The sequence below is a fragment of the Episyrphus balteatus genome, chromosome 4, assembly GCF_945859705.1.
Source record: "Episyrphus balteatus chromosome 4, idEpiBalt1.1, whole genome shotgun sequence".
NCBI classification, from domain to species: domain Eukaryota; kingdom Metazoa; phylum Arthropoda; class Insecta; order Diptera; family Syrphidae; genus Episyrphus; species Episyrphus balteatus.
In genome coordinates this window covers 74847539-74869568 of record NC_079137.1, presented here as the reverse complement: position 1 = coordinate 74869568, position 22030 = coordinate 74847539, and the positions used below count along the sequence as shown (strand labels likewise).

Here is a 22030-nt window from a genome sequence, read left to right as displayed (position 1 = left end):
CCTATAAGTTTGAGATTTTTTGAACCCTCCGAAAAAAAAGATAAAAATCAAAAACTATCCAAAAATACCCCTAAGAAACAAGGTGTATTTCAAAAATTCATATTGGAAAAAAATCCATATCAGACGCCTAATTTTGTTTCCCCTCATCTTTTACCTGGCACCTTTAGAATTGTCAAAAAAAATTTCCCCTACCCAAAATCATCATTTTGTCATAGCCCCAACAAGTGTACAACGTCCAAACAAAACGTTGTAGCTTAGTTTTAAATTTTTTTAGAATTTTTTCTTAAATGCAGTTATTCCTAAATTAGTTTTATCTATTCAAAGCAAAAAAAAATCAACTCTCTACGATTTCGCCTTTAGATTTTACCCCAAACTTCATCTTTCCGTTTTACCCCTGTTTACCCTATTAAATGACGGAATTTTTAAAAATCCTTCATTCGGATTAAGCCTTAGGTTATTATCTTTCAAATAAGCTATAGTTTATTTTTAATTTTTAATTGAAATTTTTTTGCCGCACTGCGAAGGTGCGTGAGTGGAACGGGAGAAAATGGCGTCACTTTTTTGTGGTGGCTGCCATGGTTCATCGATTTATAAGACGTTATCACGTCAAAAAAGCTAAAAATTCGGGGAGTTTTCCCAACGCGAACAACTTTTCGCCCGGAACTAAAAATCAATTTTCCCTTATTCAAGTGAAACTCATGAGTCACGATAGAGCTGAATATACATATTTCAAAGGATAATAAATAAGGAAATACCTAGTTGCCAGCTTAAATAGTGAGCCAATGCAACGGTAATGGATTTTTTTACGGAATAAACCTTCAATGTTATTTTTCTACAAGGTATTTCTTAAATGGTAATATATAACTGAATTTTCATCTGTTACAGCTTAGTTTTAAATTGAATTTTTCAAATTAAAGTCAAAAGTTATTTTCATTCAGAAATTTCATCCACTACAATTCCCCCGACATATCCTTTTCATATTTTTTAAGCGTGTGTGGGCGTATATGTGTTGCAAAAAAATAATCTCACGTGCTCAAACTTGACGAAGAATATTTTTTTTTTTCATATTTTTGTTTGATTACTTCAACACGCTCGAACTGATGCATATGTTACATATTCCTGAACAATAAGTCTCATTGTTCCAGGTCACGAAATAAAAACTCTTTCCTGTTTCTATATTCGTATTCTCCTTTTTTTTTCATCTTTTTTTTTTGTGTGTTGTTCCTGTTTGTCTTCTATTCTTCCGTATTAAAAATAGATTCCATCATCCTCTGAGTCCTGATGCCTGATCCAATTGTTTATGCAAAATCTGTGCAAGAAAAAAGAATAAAAAGAGTAAAAATTCCTTTACCGGATCTAGCATTGCGCGCGATTGTTATACTCATTTCAAATTCATATTCAAAAAGGATATTTTTCATTCAGAAGCAATTTAGGGCACATAAGGCGGCGCGGCGGTGTTGTCGTTCATCGTCATCATCATCTTCGTCGTCGTTGTGTGTAAAAAAGGAAATTCTGAAAAGGATTTGCCACAAACAATTGAATTTTCACTAAAGGATTTTATTTTTCTCCTTTTTTTTTTTTGTTCTTTTTACAATTTTTCTCATTTTGCTTATTAAGGTTGAACTAATTCAATTAACTTGTATGTAAATGCACTCCCAATACCTGGAAGGATATATGCAAAAAAAACAACACACATCAGATTATCCTGGAAAAGGATATATGTATGAAGAGAGCAAAAAGTAATTACATATTGGCGCTTAAGCCCACGCAACAACTCTACTAACCATCAGCAGGATATTCTCAAGTGAACACAAAAGACTATTATGTGGCTGCCAGAAAAGACGGCAGGATATAACGATAACAAACAAACACTATACCGGACAGGACATTTGATGTGCCACCCAGGAAATGCAATGATGATGTTTCCGTTTTCTAGGTTTTCTGTTGTTCAAACGGACAACAGGAATTAAAAAAGATAGGAACCTTCCGACTTTTAGGCCTTTTGTGATTTTTGAATAGAAAAAGACTCACAAACAGAATCGGAAGGCAGGAAAAGAACGAGCCAATAACAATTGGGATATCATGTTGCGTCTTAATTGTCAAAGACTTGCGTTGACAGTTGCATGCAACCTAAACCAATTTTTTTTTTTAATCCCATTGACAAATTAGAATGTGACAGAAATCAGGTGCATTGTGTCACAATACATAAACCCCACACAAAAAAAAACATACAAAATGACACTGAATACGAAAAAAAGGATAGCAAATCCCGAAAAAGGTGACATTAAAAAAAAATAGAATGAAAGCAATTTGACGTGTGCTATAGTTTTATTTATTCAATTTTTGTCTGCGTTTTTTTTTTTTTTTTTGTTTGTCTTCTTTTGCTGGTTATAAATCCGCTTTTACGATTATTGCACAAGAATGTCCTTTTTTTCGACGTTGACTTCTGTGTGCAGTGTATAGAAAATATCATGAAAGTAAGTTAGCAAAAATTAGACAGAAACTACACATAAATGGATTAGTTTGGTGACTTCTTTAAGGATTACCAAGGAATTACTTAATGGAATTAAATTCCAAAAAGGACATTTTTTTTTCGAAATGTTGTTATCGCACGAAAAGTAGATATAAGTACCTGAATCCTTGGACCAAAGATATGATTGTTATCCCTTTGATATGGCAAGTTAATGAATATATTTTTATAAAGGATGTTTTGAGGTATTTTTTTTTTGCATAATGATGGTTGATTTTGTGGAATCAGGGATATTGTGTAATAGAAGTATTTCTGGTCTCTGGGAAGGATGATAAACTTACTTTACGTCGAAGAGTAAAAGTTTTTTTTTAGGCCAAATAACGATGGTTCTTCTTTGATACCTTAATAAATACCCTTTCATATGGTTTAGTCTTAAGTATCATCTTCAATATGACTGAGGATTTGGTTATAGATGACCTGAGTTAGGAATACTTTTTTAGTACCTTAGTTAAATCTTAAAGAAATTTGCGAAATATGGCATAAAACTAAGCTCCTTATATCTATAAGAAAAGCTTCTTTCATTCTACCTCATCTTATATGAAATATTAAGGTTTCCTTGCTTACTTGTCTTGTTTGAAATACCTACTTCAATATATTTTCTTGGATACCAGTTGCCATTCAAAGCCCCGATTACGTGCGATTAAGTCAAATTTGAAAATTTCCGATTTTTATCAAAATTCCTATGGAGTTATAAATTAGACATTATTTCCAACCAAGTTTAGAAATTTCATCAGACTATATAGCTCCCTTTCGAAGCTAGAGGCTCTCAAAGATTGGGATTTAGGCTGAAATTTAAATTACTTTTTGTATGAAAAAAAAAAAAAACATTGTCTTTGGTTTGTTTTATTTTGATCTGTTTTTAAGGCAAGTAATTTTTTCTTTAAATTTTTATTTTTTTTATGTACACTCCTTTTCATCAGAATAGGTACACAACTTTTCAAATGTTCAGTATTCCTTTTTTCCTTACAGTGTAGGAAAAATAATAATTTTTTGGTGTCAAGTCATTGTTTAAGATGTTAGCAGAATCAGCAAAAAAAATAATTCAAAACGTGTGGTTATTTTTCTTGTTTCTCTATGGTAAAGCATTTCATATTGAAAAACTGAGTTATTTTTTTGTTTCATCAGAATAGGTACACATAGAGAATGATTTCAAAGTGGTCCATGAAATGAATTTGAATCAAGTTCTTCTTAAAAATGAATTTTAATTATTTTATTTTTTGTATAGTGGCGTTTTTATTCATAAAAAAATAACGAAACTGTCCAGGAATTGCATTGTTAAATCTCTCTATGCAATCTATCTGAATCGCTTCCCGAAATTGTTAAATAGTGGGTTAGGAAATATTTTTGTCTTAAAATCGACTCTCACAAATTTCATCAGTACGGGCTAGCCATTTCCAAACATTTTCAACAAGGTTCAGGGTTGTTTTCTATGGTAGATACTCAAGTACTTTCTAAATTTGCACATCCTCCCAATATTTTACAGAGCATTTTTTGTGGTAGGAGGCGTGGTCCTGTTAAAAAATTCTGAATACTGGTTCACAAATACTAGAGAATTAAGGAAAAGTTTCTTGAATATGCATTTACAAATAATTGTGACCATTCTTCACGTTTAAAATTCATTATTTGTATTATCGTAGAAGATTACTTTCTTCCATGCCTTAACACTTCTTTTTTAACAATGAAGTTGGTCTCAAAATGGTTTCTCCTTTCGCAGAATGTTAAACTGATAGTTTAACTCACCAAGGACATCAAAATTAAATGTTCGTTGATCCAAAAATAACAGAAATACCACTCAACTTTTCATGTGGCAAAGGATTTCAAAAACCTTAAACGCTGTTCTTGGTGTAGTAATGGTGTCTTTTCAAAATTCAGCCATTTTAGAAGATTGGGACTAATGACCATTCTATTTACTGTCCTAAAATTACAAATAACAACTGTTTTTCACTTTTATTCTTGTCGTTAATCCACCAAAACTGGTAGCACATGTAAAAATTCACTCGTCTAAGAGTGTTTTTTTTGCATTTTTTTTTACAACCATTCATTTTTTTTTACCCCCAGAATGTTTTTATCTGAAGTCTGGATAGAGCATATTCACAATTCGTAATTTTTTTTAACCATACCAGTATTGGTGGATCCTTCTTTGTTTGTTTTATTTCTTAAGGTGTTTTCGCCAAAATTTAGCGATTTTAACCCACCCATGCTTTTCAAAATGGTAGTATGATTATTAAATTACACTAATTAAAGTCCAGTTATTTGTTTTAATGGTAAATTTGCCCGAAATTCACAAAAACATTATAGATAACAAGGGTGTACCTATTCTGATGAAAAAAGAAATAAGTTAATTTTTCCTCAAAAAATACTTTACCAGAAAAACAATGGGAAAGTTATGGTTCATTTTGAAATAATTTTAGCCGTTGCTTTACCTAACATCTTAAACTACCAAAAAACAATAAAACCTTATTGGGTCACGCACCACTATTGGCGACAAACGATTAATGAAAATTTGAAAAGTTGTGTACCTATTCTGATGAAAAGGAGTGTATTTATAAATGTATATCACTTTTTTCTCGACTCAAAAATGTTACCAATTTTATATTAGGGGTACTTTTTCGATTTTAAGTCAAAATTTGGGTATGATCGTCATTAAGTGGCCGGAAATCATAGCAGGGGCAGAATGATAAAATTGATCTTTTGCATCGTCATTAATAAAAGTGTCTAAAAGCAGAAACTAAAGAGTTTTGTTGAATCATTTTGCCCTGAAGATATTAAAATTTTAAAAAACAGTAAAAATCCATAAATCGAAAATTTAAATAAATCGATTTTTGTATTTCTTTTTTTTTCAAACTTAAAAAAAAAAAAACTTAGGCCCATTTGCTGAAACGAGTCTTAAATATTTATGTGAAACATAAACCCTTAAGTTCTACATTACGGTTTGCACGAACTTCAAACTGTGTCATAAATTCCTCTAAGTTTAACATAACTTAGGGGGAAGAAATAGTAGAACTTAAGCTGTTATGTTCTACCTAGGCACTTTTATTTTATGAAAAAAGCAAGAATGTCGGTCAAAAATTGATGTCGGTAGTACAAAGGACATGAATTATTATCAATTTTATAAAAATAAACTTACATTCATTAACTTAAACCATCCACAGATGGTACAATTAACACCACAGTTTTTTGTATGAGGCACTATTTTGCTGTCATATTTCATTGACTAATTTTGACACACCAGCACATTTACACACACACACGAATAATTTTTGTTTAACCAATTAACACTTATTTTTGGCTCAAATATACTTTTTTACACTTTTATTCCGCAAGATAAAGACACAAACTTGAAAATTTAACGATATGGTTGTATATTAATTGCTAAATTGCTCAAAATCTATTTAAATTATTTGACGTTTCTATTGATTTGACTTTTGAATTTGAAGTTCTCAGCGATTTATATCATGAAAGTAAATCATTGGTAGGTTAAACATAAATATTTTTTAGCAACTTAGAATAAACTAAGTAAAACACAAGAGTTATGTTCGACCTAGCTAAGATGAGAATTTATGACTAGTATGAGCAAATGGGCCTTAGATACAAATTATTATTATAGTACTATTAAAGATTTTTTTTTGAAAAAAAAAAAAAATCATTCATATAGATCGATTACTTTTCGAGTAAATCGAATTACAATAATTGTTTTCTTAATTAAATAATTTTTTTTCCTTATTTTTTTTTCTTTAGCTTAAAAAAGAAATGGAATACAAAATATTACAAGTATAATACCAAAGATATTTGAGAAAAAAAAATTATAAAAATCAGTACATTACTTTTCGAGAAATTTGTATTTGCTTTTAGGTACATATTTCGAAAATTTGTACAAAAATGTTTTTGAGTGACTGTACTTCTCATAAAGGTAGAGTGAAGAGCATTATTTCTAACAACTGCTTTAATAAGCAAGTGGTTAAGATAAATCAATAGTTAACGATAAATCGATTTTTTTATTTCTGAGGCTCAAAATAAATTTTATACCGTATTTGTTATTTCAGTGCCGGTTCAATAGTGGAGGATTATAGAGTAGAAATGACACCCAAAATTTTTTTAAAAGAACAATACGTGAGAAATCCTGCCATTTTTTCTCAATGTCGCGTTCCAATAATAAAAAACCAAGATAGGTTAAATGATCTAACTGATCTTTACTATGTATAACAATGTGTTCAAAATTTCAAAATTTAAAACATATTACGTGTACCTATTTCTTTTTTTTTAGATTTCTCAAAAACAGCTCAACCAATATTTTTCAAATCACGTCAATAGACAACCTCTCGTTTATAGACAATGTTTTAATATTGCATACTGAAAATTTCATAAAAATGTGTATATACCTACATAGTTCTAATTTTAAAATATTTTTTTTTTTTTTTTTTCAATAAAATGTATAAGACTGATGTGATAGCAGTAGAATATTTATAGTTTATATTTTAAAATAAATATAAGAACATGTGATTGAAAAAATCCATTAAAATTGTTTGGATTATTGTTTGGAAGAAAATCGTTAGAACCATTTTCGAGAACAAAATTACCTTTATATTGGTTGTATGGCAGGTGACGTTATATACTATTCCTAAAAAAGTAAAAAAAATGTCATCGAGCAACTTGCCCATAACTATTAACTATAAAATTTGAGTCGAATGCGTCCATTGGTTTGGGCATCAGTTGCGGGGCACAGACGAGCACAAATCCGAAAGATTTTCCAACCCACTTTTTTACTATCCTAATATCATTCCTTATAATAGTTTTGAAATAAAAAATACGTCAAGATTTCTTATGTACGATGTACCTTCATATGTAGGTACATAGAACATTCATACTTACCTTATAGTACCTTTAGTGTGGAAGTAAAAATTGATTTTTATCGTTTACCCTATAATAGTTGAAATAAACATATAATTTGACCGTTTCTTACATTAACTTATTTATATTTAAAAAAAAAAAACATTGATAGCAACCGTTTTTAATTAAACCCACAAAATCGGCATTTTGCCACATAGTCGCGACGTGATAATAAGACCGAGAACACACAAGTTTTCCTGCACTTATAAGGCTATTGAGTAGATATAGCAAAGAACTCTTTTGCACATCTGAAATGGATGGAGATGTTTGCAGAATTTATATTTTTCAAGCAACTTGTACACAGAATATAGTCGAAGTACTTTAAGCGCTATTTTAAAATAACATCTAGCAATATTCGTTGCAGGAGGGCTAACAAATTTGTTTGGGGTCCCGTTAAGTGCGATAGACTGTCACGCTGTTATGGGTCAATCCATCTTCTGGCACTTTGACCTTTTTCAAAGACATCTTGAATCTCATTTAGAAGATTGTTGACAAGCTAACCTTCACTTAAAGTTTTCGCTTTTGCCCCATGAAATAGAAGACCGCAAAAACGGAAGGAAACTTCAATTAACTTCGGAAGTGCGTTGTTGAGGGATAGTTGGCTGCAAATAGATTTAAGGAAGAAGTTTGTTGATTTAAATACGCAGCAGAGTCAAGTTTTTTTTCTAGATTACTAAAAACACAATGGCGCAAAATTTAAAAAGATTTAGTAAAATGCTAAATCTATTTGAGTCATGCATTAAGTCAAAACCAGAATGATTTTTAACTTGGTAATTTACTAAAATGGCTTAAGCATTTTACTAAATTCTTAAATTTTTTAAGCTTTTAAACACAAAAAATTCAAAATGCTAAATCACGAAAGCTTAAAAAATGCAAGATGTTATAATTTGAATTCCACAAAACAGGGTTTTTCAAAAAACAAAAAAAAAATTTGTTTAAAAATATATTAACAAAAAACAGTTCGAGCAAATGTGTTTATTTATGTTTGGTTTGTTGCTCTGAAAAACCCGGTTTTGTTGAATACAAGTTGTACCTACCATCTTTCGTTCTAAATTCAACTTTGGAAACTTTTTTACTTTTTTTTTTAAACCGCAACAACAGGACAAATTTTTAAGATAATAAACCAGTGCCACACCATACAAATATTTTTCAGCGTGTTGCTCTGTAAGTAAAGTACTCGTAAGAATTTGAGCGAAATAGCGTAGGTATGAAATATAAAATATTTTGATTTATTAATTTTTTTGAATTGTAAAAAACAAAAATCAATTATGGGCGGAGGAAGCAAAATAGGAGTTTTCGAAATTTCACAACAATTGTATTTAATCGAAAACCGTTAGGATTTGGGATGAACAAGTTACCAAATTCTGATAGCCTTTAAGTTGGCCGTATTTCCGTTTTATCCATTACTTTCGGGACACCGTGTATAAGAAACATTGTTTGAATATATTTAGTAACGGATTTTTCTTTCATAACCTGTTTAAATCCTTCCGATATCTTTTTTACTGCCCAGAAACATGGAAAATTAGCTTAACATGTTTTTGGTGGCAATTGTATCATGAGTCTGAAAGCGAAAAATCATCCGCCCATCCGCATGAATGGCAGTCGGTCTGTCCGATGAGTAAGTTAGTTGGGAGCTTGTCATAATTCTGCTTGTCAAAATTCTGTGGGGTCAAAATACTGTAAGACCATAATTCTGTATGTCATTATACTGTAAATACAAAATTTTGTATGTCAAAATACTGTACGAACAAAATACTGACTTGCAAAATTCTGTTTTGCAAAATTCTGTACTGCAGAATACTGTATTTTTAATACAGGGGGTCATTCCGTAATTTTGAAAACGATAATCGAATCGATGATAATCGTTTTACAGTTTGAGAATCTTTAAAGCTATTTTAAGTCAATTCTGATTCAATATTTCCTAAATAGTTTATATATAAATAAAAGTTTTCGTGTCCTTAGAAGTCGTGTTTGTCTTGGTATTTTAGTAGTTTCCTCTTACTCGGGTGTCCGAGGTTCGATTCCAGAAATTGAAATTGTTTTTTTTTATTTTCTCAATAATCGTTAATAAATGAACGATAGCTAAATAGGTCTCGTATTTTGAGAATTTATTCATTTTTGGATGCAATATTTTTTTTTTAAAGTGTTTATTGATTTATTCCAATCACCGATTAATTTGCAAACTCCACAAACAAAAAAAAATATTAATGATTAATTTCTACGAATAACCATAATGTTAGAGTAAAACATTTTAATATGTGTAACAAAACACTTTACGCATTTTCCAAAATTATATTAAATGTATGTAAGTTTTGACTTTTGGGTCATTAAAAAAATTCATATTAACCCAGCTATAGCAAAATTTTTCGACGTTTAAACGCATTAATTTTCGAAAATGAAAATTTTCCAAAATTATATAGGTACGATACGATTAAGAAGGCAACTTAGCGACAAATCAAATCCTTTGTCTCTACCAACGCATATGTAAGTGTACAATGTACATGACCATTTTGATAATAATTCTCACAGAATTTTTCAAAACGTTTGCCTATCTAAAGAAGCGTTCGTTTTAGTATTAGAAACTATTAATTTAAATAACGGCCGCATTTCAACATACATTCCGCCTATATCTTGTATTAAAAAACAAATAGTTTTTCGATACACATATTAAAATAATTTACTCTAACATTATGGTTATTTGTAGAAATTAATCATTAATATTTTTTTTTGTTTGTGGAGTTTGCAAATTAATCAGTGATTAGAATATATTAACAAACACTTTTAAAAAATTAAATATTGCATCCAAAAACGAATAAATTCTCCAAAAACGAGACCTATTTAGCTATCGTTTATTTATTGACGATTATATTGACGCGTATTGAGAAAAAAAATTATTTCAATTTCGGGAATCGAACCTCGGACACCCGAGTAAGAGGCAACTACTAAATCACCTAGACTAACTTAAACGACTTCTAAGGCTACGAAAACTTTTATTTATATAAACTATTTAGGAAATATTGAATCAGAATTGACTTAAAATAGCTTTAAAGATTCTCAAACTGTAAAACGATTTATCATCGATTCGATTATCGTTTTCAAAATTACGGAATGACCCCCCAGTATTTTCAAAGAAATTTCCTTTGATAAAAAAAACATACCTAATACTAGCTTTAAATATAATTATTGACAGTAAAGTTGTAATTTTATACAAACATAATTATTAAAGTAAAAAAGTAAATCAATTCTAGGAACACAAATCAAAATTTTCTTAAACATACAAAATACATTTTACAAAAAAATGTCAAAATCAAAAAAATTTAATTTTTTTGCAGTTATGCAACGTGGTACAATTCAGATTGTTTTTTTTTTTTTAAATAAGTGTAGAGTTTTGTTTTTTTTTCTCCTTTTTCCGTAGCTTTTAATACCTAGATTAATCAGCATTAGAAGCTTGCCTCTTTATTAAGTTGATCTTTGAGAAATTCTTAATAAAACCTCTTTTAAATATATCTGTTTTTCAAAGTTCTGTAAAAATGATGTAAAAAATATAGTTTTCATAATGTAAGAAAGTGCGCGCGATATTTTTTACAGCATTTTTACAGAATTTCGATTTACAGAATTTTGATGTACAGAATTTTGAAATACAGTATTTTGACCAACCACAATTTTGCTATACAGAATTTTGACTTTCAGAATTTTGTTCGTACAGCCCTTTGCACATACAGAATTTTGACAAACAGTATTTTGAATACAGAATTTTACAACATACAGCATTTCGGCCCCAACCCAAGGTAGTTAATGTGAACCCCCTTAAAGAAAAGTATTTTTTTGTCAATATGTGTCTAGTTTTGAATGTGTTTTAGCTTCTCAAAACTGATAATTCTAACAATCTTCTAATTCATTGCTTTCGGCTCTACATGAAAAAAATGTACCTACTATTTATTTTCAGCTCTTTCAGTTTAAATCTCATTTGTAAATACTTCAAACTATCATTTATAAAAAGCATCTGCTCTCCAATCCCTAACTGTCTTCCTTGTATAATCTTTCAACAACTTCCCAAGTACTCGTACTATTACCAAACCAATATCAATTGAATGTAATTTCATATTCATTGTGATTTCATTAACAAACATTCCAAATTGACAATGAAATGAAAAAAAAAAAAAAATAAATCACAGCCCATTTACACCATGACAAATCAAATCATCGCTTCTCAAAAACCAGCCTAAAAGTGCAATAAAAATTTGTTTCATGCTCAACAATCCTTATAGACTATTCTTATATTCATCAGCATCATCATCTCAATGAATATCAATATCCCTGTAACATAACTAATTCAATCTCCACCCTTCTCTCTTCTTGCACACGTATGTTACGCATCCTTAATAAATTAGTTAAGGTAATAAAATAATTGTTCAAAAATTCTAACTTCTATAATAAAAATAGTTGCGTAATGTAAAGCCAACCCTGTGGGACCCTATTGTGACACGCTCTCACACAGCAACCAGATAGCAGTTAACGACCACTATACTCAACTCTCAAGAGGGTTGGACAAGGGAAAACAATGAAACAACATAGCAACCACTTACATTGTCATAGTTTTTCCATTTTCATGTGATAATTTGGTGTTAAATTTCTATTTAAAAGGATTCCTTTTCAAAAAAAAAAAAATCTCTCTGAGGAGAGTGTTGTTACGTCCTTCGAACACTATAATAATAATGAATTGAATTACGCAATTGATAGAGGATTATATAATTGAAAGCCATCGAGAGAGTGAGAGGGGTTATTTGTTTGACAAAAAATAAAATAAAATCAAAAGGGAAGTTTTGGGAAGGAGGCAAGGCAGATCATCAGATGCTCTTAACTGCTGATGGTGGTGATGGTCTGTGTCCTGTTTTGAATGTATTTTTGTTGTTGTTGTTTTGTTCCTGTTTAGTACGTGTCATTTGCAGCTTGTCAGTCTTTCTGTGTTTTTTTTTATTTTGTCCTCTTCGTGGGACAAATGGATACTAAATGCCAGGACAATGTTAGGGAACATGAAATTTTCCACCTTATTTAACGGTAATGCAATGATTAATGGTATTTTCATGGTTTTTTGTTGTATTTTTTTCTTCTTCCTCGTGTATTGTTTTTTTTTTTTTTTTTGTCGTGTAGGTAACTTTGTTGCCCAACTGTGAGGATAATACTATGGTTTTAGGAGTACTTTTAAGAGATTTTTATGTTCTTAAGTGGTAATTTGGTAGCATCAATGCGGAGGATGGAAACCAGAGGTTTGAAGGGTGCCTAAGGGATGTACTTAATGAAAGGAATGGGTGAAATATGCTCACTTTGTTGCATTTAACCTAAATGTTAAATTGTAAACTTTTGGATTTCAAGGAATGTTCTCTTAGTTTGTTTTTCTAAAAATAGTTTCAGTATTTTAAAGTCAAGTTTTTTTTGCACATTAGTATTCGAGGGAATTCACCCAGAAGTCTTCTGTCAGCAGTATCCCACCCGTGACAAATTGATTATGGCGATAGACTGTCACACCAAAGGCTCTGGATTTTATTTGTGCATGATCCCTCCATGATTACACTAGTTTACAGCCAAAATGGATACTCAATCTCACTATTTTTTTCTTACTCACTTTGACCTCAGGAATTCGGAAATCACCTCTAAAACAATTACGATGGATATGTTTTCGAGATATAGTTTTTTCAAAGTTTTTTTCAGGATACTTAGTATTCGGACTATATCTTGAGTAATAAACGATCAATCTGAACAGAAAACCCGTCACCTGAGAGCTAAATTAATAAACAACAAACACTGGAATAATTTATTTTGGGTCACTCCAGATGTTTAAGTGAAATATATCAAAACATTTTTAAAAAATCGATTTTTAAAGAAACTTTTTGCCAAAAAAAAATTTCTAATTGAAATAAAAAATCTAAATCTTTCAAATCCTCATAGTTTTATATTTTTATGTGTAGTGCATTTTCTGACAAAGATAACAAGATAGTTTTTTGGATAAGTTATAAAGATATGATAAGTTTTGTAACGATCAATATTTTAGACTCTTTTTGTTACTTTTTGTGTTTTTGTCTATAACTTGAAAAGTAAGCCGAATTTGAAAATTTTTTAATGAAGTAATTTTTTGTAGATAATTAAATTTCCTATCGATATACCTTTATCCTTTTAAAAAAATTTAAAATTAAAATATTGTAAAAAAAACTATTTAAAAAAGAGAAAAAAATTACATTTTTGATGCTTTTACTAAATAGTCTATTTTTATCCTTTGAGCATTTATAGATATTGAACATAAACATGTCACGGAGAAAAGAAAATACTTTATCTTTCAACATAATTTTCACAAAAATTGAATACGGATCAAATTGGAAAAAATATGGACTTCCAAAAATTATTTTTTTGATCTTTTTGAACCATTTTTTTTAACACATGTTTTAAATAAAATGCACGACTGGGGTCTTACGTACTTGCTCTTATGCTTAAAGTTACTCTAGTGTTAAAGCTTTTTATTCAAGAAAATTAAGAAAATTTAAAATTTGATATTTTCAAGAAATTAAAAAAAAATAAAATCTGTTTATATAATTAATTAAATACCGTTTTAAATGATCTTTCACAAAAAACCAAGTATGCATGTTTACTTCTTGTATAAAAAGGAATTTTTAGAAAGAAATTTTCGAAAATCGTTACAGCCGTTTTTTTTAAAAATAATTTTTTATATATAAAAATTTTCTAACATTTTTCAAAAAAAAGTTGGTATGCCACTTTGAAGAAATAATTTATTTACGTAAAAAAACGAAATTTTAAAATTTTTCATAAACCCGTTTTCAAAAAATTGATTTTTCAAAAAAAAATTTTGAAATATTTTTTAAAAATCCAAAAATGAGTTTTTTGAAAACTTTCTAAAATTTTAATATCACCTTCGCTTAAAAGCTTTTGTATAAAAATTTTCGTTGAAATGGGGGTGGTCTTGAACGAGACATTCATAAATCAAAAAAACCGTTCTATGACAGGTACCGTTAATAACGGTAAAAAAAATATTTTTTTATTTCGAAAGTTGGCTTTTATGTGTAATACTACACTCAAAAGATTTAAACAAAATCGTTAGAGCCGTTTTTGAAAAATTTAACTTTTTTATTTGTGCCCTTGATTATGAAAGTGGACTAAGTCACTTTTTGCATTGTTTAAAGAAATACTTACATAATAATTTTCTTATAGCGATTTAATTTTATTTTTTTTATGAAATCACTAATAATAAAGAAGTTTATTTACTGCAATTTCGCTTTCAAATAGGTAAACTTTACCCCTTAAATAATAATTATTTTTAGGCTAGATTTGATGCCATTTTTAGGAGTGACTTAGTCCACTTTCATAACTAAGGGCACATTTCCGTTATATGACAGGTACCGTTAGTTTTGGTCCTAAAAAAAAAATTTGTATTTGTCCTCTAGGGAATCACCCAAAACTGTTAACTACCATGTTTGAACAAAATCACTCGAATAGTTTAGGCTGTAGCTCGAGGTACATACAGGCAGACAGACAGACAGACGGTCAGACAGACAAAATTGCCGGACCCACTTTTTTGACATTCTCTATCATCGTAATGTCATGTAAAATTGTGATCTCGAGTTCGATTTTTTTTACGAATCCTAAACTTGCCCTATAGTACCTATATCGCAAGTAAAAATGGTGATTACCAGTGGTTTTATTGTAAGCATTTATTATTTAAAATTACTTTTTTTTCATTTTTACCATAAAACCACATTGCAAGAAATATTTGCAAAACTTAGAAAATATTAAAACAAATAGTAGGTAAATCTATTTTCATTTGAAACGTTTAAAAATTAGAAAATAGTTTTGGGATTTAGGATAAACGATATCATGGGATATTGTTTTTTAGAAAATAGAGGTATAAATTGATAGAGATAAAAACATACAAAACTCCTAATTACAACTTGTAAGATGTGTTAAAGAAAAATGGCTCAAAAAGACCTATTCGACGAACTTGGCAAAAAGTTTTTAGTGTAAATAGAGAAATAGAGAATTTTGTTCCCCCACAACTACTTAACTTCTTGTTATAATAAGAAAAAAGAAATTGTTAGAAGTGCCTTACAAGTCCACTAACTATAGGCTACGTTTTGTTCTTTAATATGACGCCATCTTAAGGTGAAAAGCATAAACTATCCTAAATTAAGTTTTTTAACATATTTTTCTGTTTAAATTGTTTAATGGCCATAATTTGAAAAAGTATTTCTAGATCCACTTTAAATTAAAAAATCATTTATAAGTTTATGGCTTTTTCCTCTAGAGGGCGTTATATTAAAAAAAAAACAATACATAGCCTATAATTGACGGGTAAACAAGACGCTTCTAAAAATACATTATTTATCAAATTATGATAAGTTGTTTCGAAGTTATGAGGGAGCAAAGATACTCAAATACAAACAATCCGGTTTAACACATAACCTCCTTTATTGCAACGCAGCATAGGAAAGTAATGTTAAGTTAAAGTAGTAAAGCTTGCCAATTTTTTGTCCCCTACATTTTCGAAACGTAACTAAACGTGTTAAGGATAAGCCGTTGCCTTAAAGACTCGCCACAAATGAGGCACAAATGTACTAAAAACGAAAACTATATTTCATTAATATATTTTATTGTTATAATTTCTTGAGAATCTATGAAAATGTGCAGTTCAGGTTTTTTTTCCCTCCAGAGGGCCCAATATTAATTTTAATGTGAAATCTTATAGCGTGTAACCATAGAACAAGAAAGACGCTTCCATTGATACCTCATTTATCAAGATCTATTAAATAGTTTATAAGTTATGAGGGAACAGATGAATGAACAGAAGTATCCACATTTCCACTTATAAAAACCTCTTATTGAGCAAAGCTATAAAAATTAAATTTTTAAAACAATGTTAATGCATAGTAAACCACAAAACGTTCTTAATCGAACTGACCTCCACAAAGCTTGACTTTATAAAAAATTTAAAAACCTCAACCTCAAAAAATAAGGTTGAAAACACCCTAAGGTAAAATTTATCTTAAAAGCCCAATGCATTTATAAAGGAAATGCTTTTAACAAAATTTATTTCCACCAAAGTAAGTATTAAAGGTAGTAACCGGCCTCTTACTACTCTTTCAACTTGTACATACATAAATATTCCATTTAACCCAGATTCTGAGAAAGTACACTTTGCTAAAATTAAATTATTGATGTTTTTCTCTTTTTTTGGCCAAAATTTTGAACTCTCTCTCTCTCCCATTAACAATATTTAAACTGGAGAATGCTTAAACTCTACCCTCGGGAGAAATACTATTTGGATATATTGTTTTTCCATGTAATACGAGTAATTCCCATACCTATACCTTCACTGAATTTCAGGAAAAGAGAGGCGCAACAAGCAAGTGTACACACATACGAGTCTTTTTTATTGAAAATCTCAATTCCTGGGAAAACATAATCTGCCTCTGATGCTTATTTTTTGATTGGGGGATGGGGGCTATATGGATTTTATATCCTTCTTAACGTCAACACAGTCGAGAAACAGCTTTTGTGTTCGTGTTCCGGTTTTGGCTTCCTCTCGGCCATTCATATAATTTATATTTTTTTGACGGCCACAAAATTTAATATAATTCAATCCTCTTTCTCTTCTCGGTATATCCTATCCATTTGTGCATTTTTTCACCCTTTCCTTTTTTATATGTGTGAGGAGGGTGTGGATATGGTCGATGTATTTGTATTTTGTATTTTGTACGCCTCCAACCCTGTTGCAATTTGATCTGATAGAAAGGATTTTGTTGCGTGTCCGCAGCTTAAGTCTCTCTGTGGTGGCTATATAACAAACGTCCTTCGGTAACATGGATGCAAATATTATATTTTTGTATATTTTCGTAGGAGAGAGGGAGGAAAAAAAAAACCTGAAGGAAAAATATTCGCAAATGAAATTATTACTTGGGTTCTAGGATGGAAATCTAATATCTGAGGGAAAATAATTACGTTTATAGAAAATAGACCTGGGTTAGAAGGGCTTTTTCTGATGCTAAGACGTCATAGATCTAATAAGTTTTAAGTTTAAATATATCCCAGGATTATGCTATTAGGATGCCTGTCAGTCATATTTATGTCTTGGGGGGTTTTCTATATTTACTGTAAAACCTTCAAAAACAGATTAAATGTTTAAGTGTTCTCATGGGGTTTTTATAATTTTTAACTTTTTTATTTTGGGTTTGGTATAGATTTAGACCAAACCTAGTTTAACAACTTGCAATTGCATAGTTTGAAATGGGTTGTTTTAGCTTTTGACATGGTAGATTTCATGAAGGAATTATAGAAAGTTTCTGTAAAAAAATAATTTTACAAATAAAATATGCGAGAATCCTCTTGTTTGTCCGTCGATTAAAGGCTATTTTTACTGTTCTATAATATGGCTCGATCTGCATAGGCAAAAATCATAAACTAGTTTTTAACCCCATTTTCTCTGTTCAACTTTATTTGAAGGTAAAATTTTGTTTAGTTCATAACTTTTGCTTCTAGATGGCGCCTCAGTTGTCGATTTTAAATAGCCTATAACCAGCGGGCAATCAAAACGCTTATAAAACAAGCTGATTTGTCAAATTATGATAAGTGATTTAGAAGTTATGAGGAAATATATATGCTCACATACCTAAAAACCAGTTAAAAATTAAGATAGTTTTCTGTTTCTGTAGTTAAGTTTAAAAAAAGGTCTTCTTAAGGAATTTTTTGCTGTTTTAATCATGTGTTCGGCTTGGTAATTTGAAGAAAATTAAATAGAATATGTATTACACTAGGCTGTTGTTGCAAAACAGTGTTCTGATGTTAAAGCTTTGCAGTTGTCAGAGGCAATGCTATCAGCAAGTAACAGCATTCGTTTTTTTTAAGTCATTTGAATGGAAGTCGACAAGAGCCACATAATTCTATATTTATTCAATTTTGATCACTTGCTTGTCATTCTTCGAGTCGAGATACTGGACAGGCTTTACAAATTTTTTCATCTCAACGATTGATTCCTGTGTTCAGTTGAGGCTCTGTCTCTGTCTGATAGATATTCTTAGATCTAGAAGAAGGTCGTTGTCAGCTGCTCGCAGTGCTTTAAATACAAACCAATCATGTTAACGGCCATTCCATTTGTATTTTTAGGACATTTTTACGCTTATTATCCATTTTATCTTGTTGAAGAAGAAATACTTTTTCTTGAAACTTGGTGGGTCTCATGATAAAGTTGAAGTTCTAGAAGTTTCAAGAAAAACTAATTCAAAATATCGAAATTATTAACAGACAAAGACGGTAACGGAGAAGACTTGTACGCGTCTTATGCTGGGTTACTCATCTGGGTTACGCGTCTTTATGCTGGGTTACTCATATTGTCTATGTGAGTAAATGCACGCCACATTGCTTATAACAAGCGGACATGTAAGACGCTTCCAACGATACGTCATTTGTCAAATTGCGATTGGTAGTTTAGAAGATATGATGCCTCATATGAACATAATATTCTTTTTGTGTTTGCCATATTCATGTAAAAAGTACATTACTTATTGACAAAAGCGATTTAATAAGAAAACATCAAAGCAAAACACATTCTCTGAATCTTGAAACACCCTGTAAAAGAGTTGCATTCGTTTAATTTTTATCAAATCCGTTTGATTCTTTGCATAAAATTAGAGACAAATTTCACAAACTAAGATGACAGGAAGAGGAAATGGCTGTCATTCAAATTAATTAAAAAGAAGGAAGGAAGACTTTCAGTTGAAGATATATTATTTCTATTTGTGTGTAGGTTTCTGTCTGTGTGTGTGTTTGTGTATTTCGGATGCAACCATTTTAATAGGATATTTGCGCTGACACATATGTGTGGGTCTCATTTGAACTAATAAGGAACACTTAGCGGAAAACGTGATGGTTGTAATGACATTTAAATTGCACTATTAGATGAGTAACATATCATTTCGCTGTGCTGCTGCTGGGGGAATTTAAGGGATATTTTGTGTCGAGGGAGATTGTTTGTGGGTTGATTTAATTAGGCTGAACTTTAATTGGGTTTAAATTGTCGAATTTGATGATGGGCTATTCTAAACCGTTTCGGCTTAATTTTTGACCATGGAAAGACTTTTCAAAAACCCGTCAATTCCACCATGAATGCTTTACTTTTTCTTTCAAATTCAACTTTTAAAGATTTATATTTTTCCTATAAAAGGTGCTTATGAAAAATTAAAATAAAAAAAAAAACTTGCTACGAAAACTCTATAAAACAATGATCCTCGCGTAATTTGATCCAGCAAACTTAACAAAATATTAATCCTTCAGCTAACCATAACTAGCTTAAGGGCTAGTTTTTAGAAACTAATACAATTGATCTAATAAACTCCTTCACCATTAGCGAATCGCTAAGAGACAAAATGAGTGGCCTAGGCCCAGCTGCATGCTGGCTAGCTCACAAACGGATAGAATCTTGGTCACGCATGGCCAAGGAACGAGTTGGTGCTGTCCGAAGAATACCTGTCGAACATAGTTCGGAAGATAATCCATCGACACCGCCACCAATGACACCATCATCGATTTCATCGACAACCAGCGGTATTGGTGGCAGTGTTAGTGGGGGAAGTTATGATCTGTCAAATGATTCTTCAGGAGAGGTCCGAATTGACAAGAACAATATAGAAAAAGTCCTTAACCAAATCTAAGTCCCCTTTTTTTATTACAATTTCAGGAATGTAACTTAACTAGAGAAGCACAAGCAATCCAGCCATTAGCATCGGTTCCAGCCCATACAGTTAACACTGAGATGCTTCGAGGTCCATTAGAAATGAGCCCTAGCCCATTGCATATGCACTTACAGCATCAAAGTAAATCATTTCCACCACGACTGCAGCGAACGCCATCTGTGTCGAGTCAAAGTAGTATAGATAGTGCTCCATCAAGACAATCGGTAAATATTACATTACTCATACACCCCAGTGTACCAATTGTGAATTCTTATTTTTAAGGGACATCGTGGTTCATCACCACAAATTCGAACGTTTGGACCAGATGGAAGAAGCTCATTGCCATCCGATCATGGACTACCACACGTGAGTCACTTAGGGCCTATACTTTTTTCTTTTTTTTTTACTAAATTGGATTACTTTTGTAGATTTCCCGCTCGCCAAGTCCAATGCGTACAATCAGTTTAGACGCGCGTTGCTGTTCACCAGCTGCCCCACATCATGACCTTTGTGACATTCGAAACTCATCACCATCGCAGAGTAGTTTGGCATCAATGGCTGGCGGCAGTGCGGGCAGCATTTGTCTGCAAAGTCCAAAGGTAGGTCGTTGTCTATCGCCACTTTTGATACCACCTCGATCTCAGCCAGGTGGAGTTGACCCTGGATGTGGTCCGGCTTCACCGTTGGGCGCTCTGCAACCAGATTTGTATACTAGACAAGATGGGCCAATGTATTTGACTGCACCCGAATCGAGTCCAGCTTTGGGTAGATTGCATTTGAGAGTGAAATATGACTATCATTTGTTTGATTTGACTGTGCATCTTATTGAAGGTAAATACAAATTCCATAAGTTTTATTTAGAGTTTTTAAGTCATATTTTATGTTTTAGCTCATAATCTCTGTCCAATCGAAGAGGGTGGATTTCGAGATCCTTATGTAAGGCTGATGCTTTTGCCAGGTGTTGATGAACGCAAACGACAAACCCATATTCATCGTGGCGAATCGAATCCGTATTTTGATCAACATTTTAAATTTCCTGTTTCGAGAGATCAGCTACAAGGAAAGGAGTTGATTTTACAAGTTTTGGACTATGATCGGTATTCGCACAATGATATCATCGGGGAAGTGAGAGTATTAATTGATGAGTTGGATTTGTCCAAGTCTATTGAGGTAAGTAACTTTTTAATCTTAGAAAAAAAATTTAAAAAAAAAACACAACATTTTGGAACTTTTTTGCTTTTAGGCGATTTTATTCTTGAATGTCTAGTTCCATATGATAATCATTCCATTCGTTTTGAAGATACATAAATGAGCTATAATTTGAGATTAAGGTAGTCTCAACAGACCCAATATTTTCCGAACTACAGCTTCCCAAAAATGTATATTTTTTTCAAGCTCGATATTTTTAATTTTTATTTGTTGTATTTAAAGAATTTCGAACTTTTTCGTCATATCAGTAAATTAAAAATCTATTTCCTAAATGCACAGAAAATACGAGAATGATAAACTTTAGTATATTCAAAAGCAGTTTTTTGCAAAGCTTTGCTAACCAAAAAACTTGCATTTGGAACCAATTTGAATATTTTGACCCTGATTTGCCTACTATTTAGCAGTGTGTGATTAAATTCTCCAGGGGCTTTAAATTCATCAATTTGAAATGCGATTTACTATGTTAGCCACAGATATATAAGTTTTGGTTTAGATTCACCTAAATCGCCTACGATTTTACACTTTTGAGGGAGATTTTTCAAACGATTCATTATTTTTGGGAGAGATATAACGAATATTCTGCAATTTATTAGATTTGTCTGCGATTTTTACCATGTTTTTGTGTAATTAGCCAGACGGTTCAAAGGCTACTTGCGATTTGTATGATTTTCCAGAA

The 22030-nt window shown here is 31.0% G+C and overlaps 1 protein-coding gene across 4 annotated transcripts in view; it reads left to right on the top strand.

The window, feature by feature from the left end:
- Positions 1–22030, top strand: part of LOC129919911 (synaptotagmin-5) — a 163641-nt gene that overhangs the window by 137368 nt on the left and 4243 nt on the right. For 2 of the 4 annotated variants that reach the window (XM_056001018.1, XM_056001017.1), the window contains exons 2-6: positions 19638–20076; positions 20151–20369; positions 20428–20511; positions 20574–20976; positions 21035–21315. In XM_056001018.1, coding sequence (XP_055856993.1) covers positions 19840–20076; positions 20151–20369; positions 20428–20511; positions 20574–20976; positions 21035–21315 — 1224 coding nt within the window. In that variant the 5' untranslated portion in view covers positions 19638–19839. The remainder of the gene's footprint in view (positions 1–19637; positions 20077–20150; positions 20370–20427; positions 20512–20573; positions 20977–21034; positions 21316–22030) is intronic. The other 2 variants (XM_056001019.1, XM_056001020.1) reach the window with 2 other exon arrangements.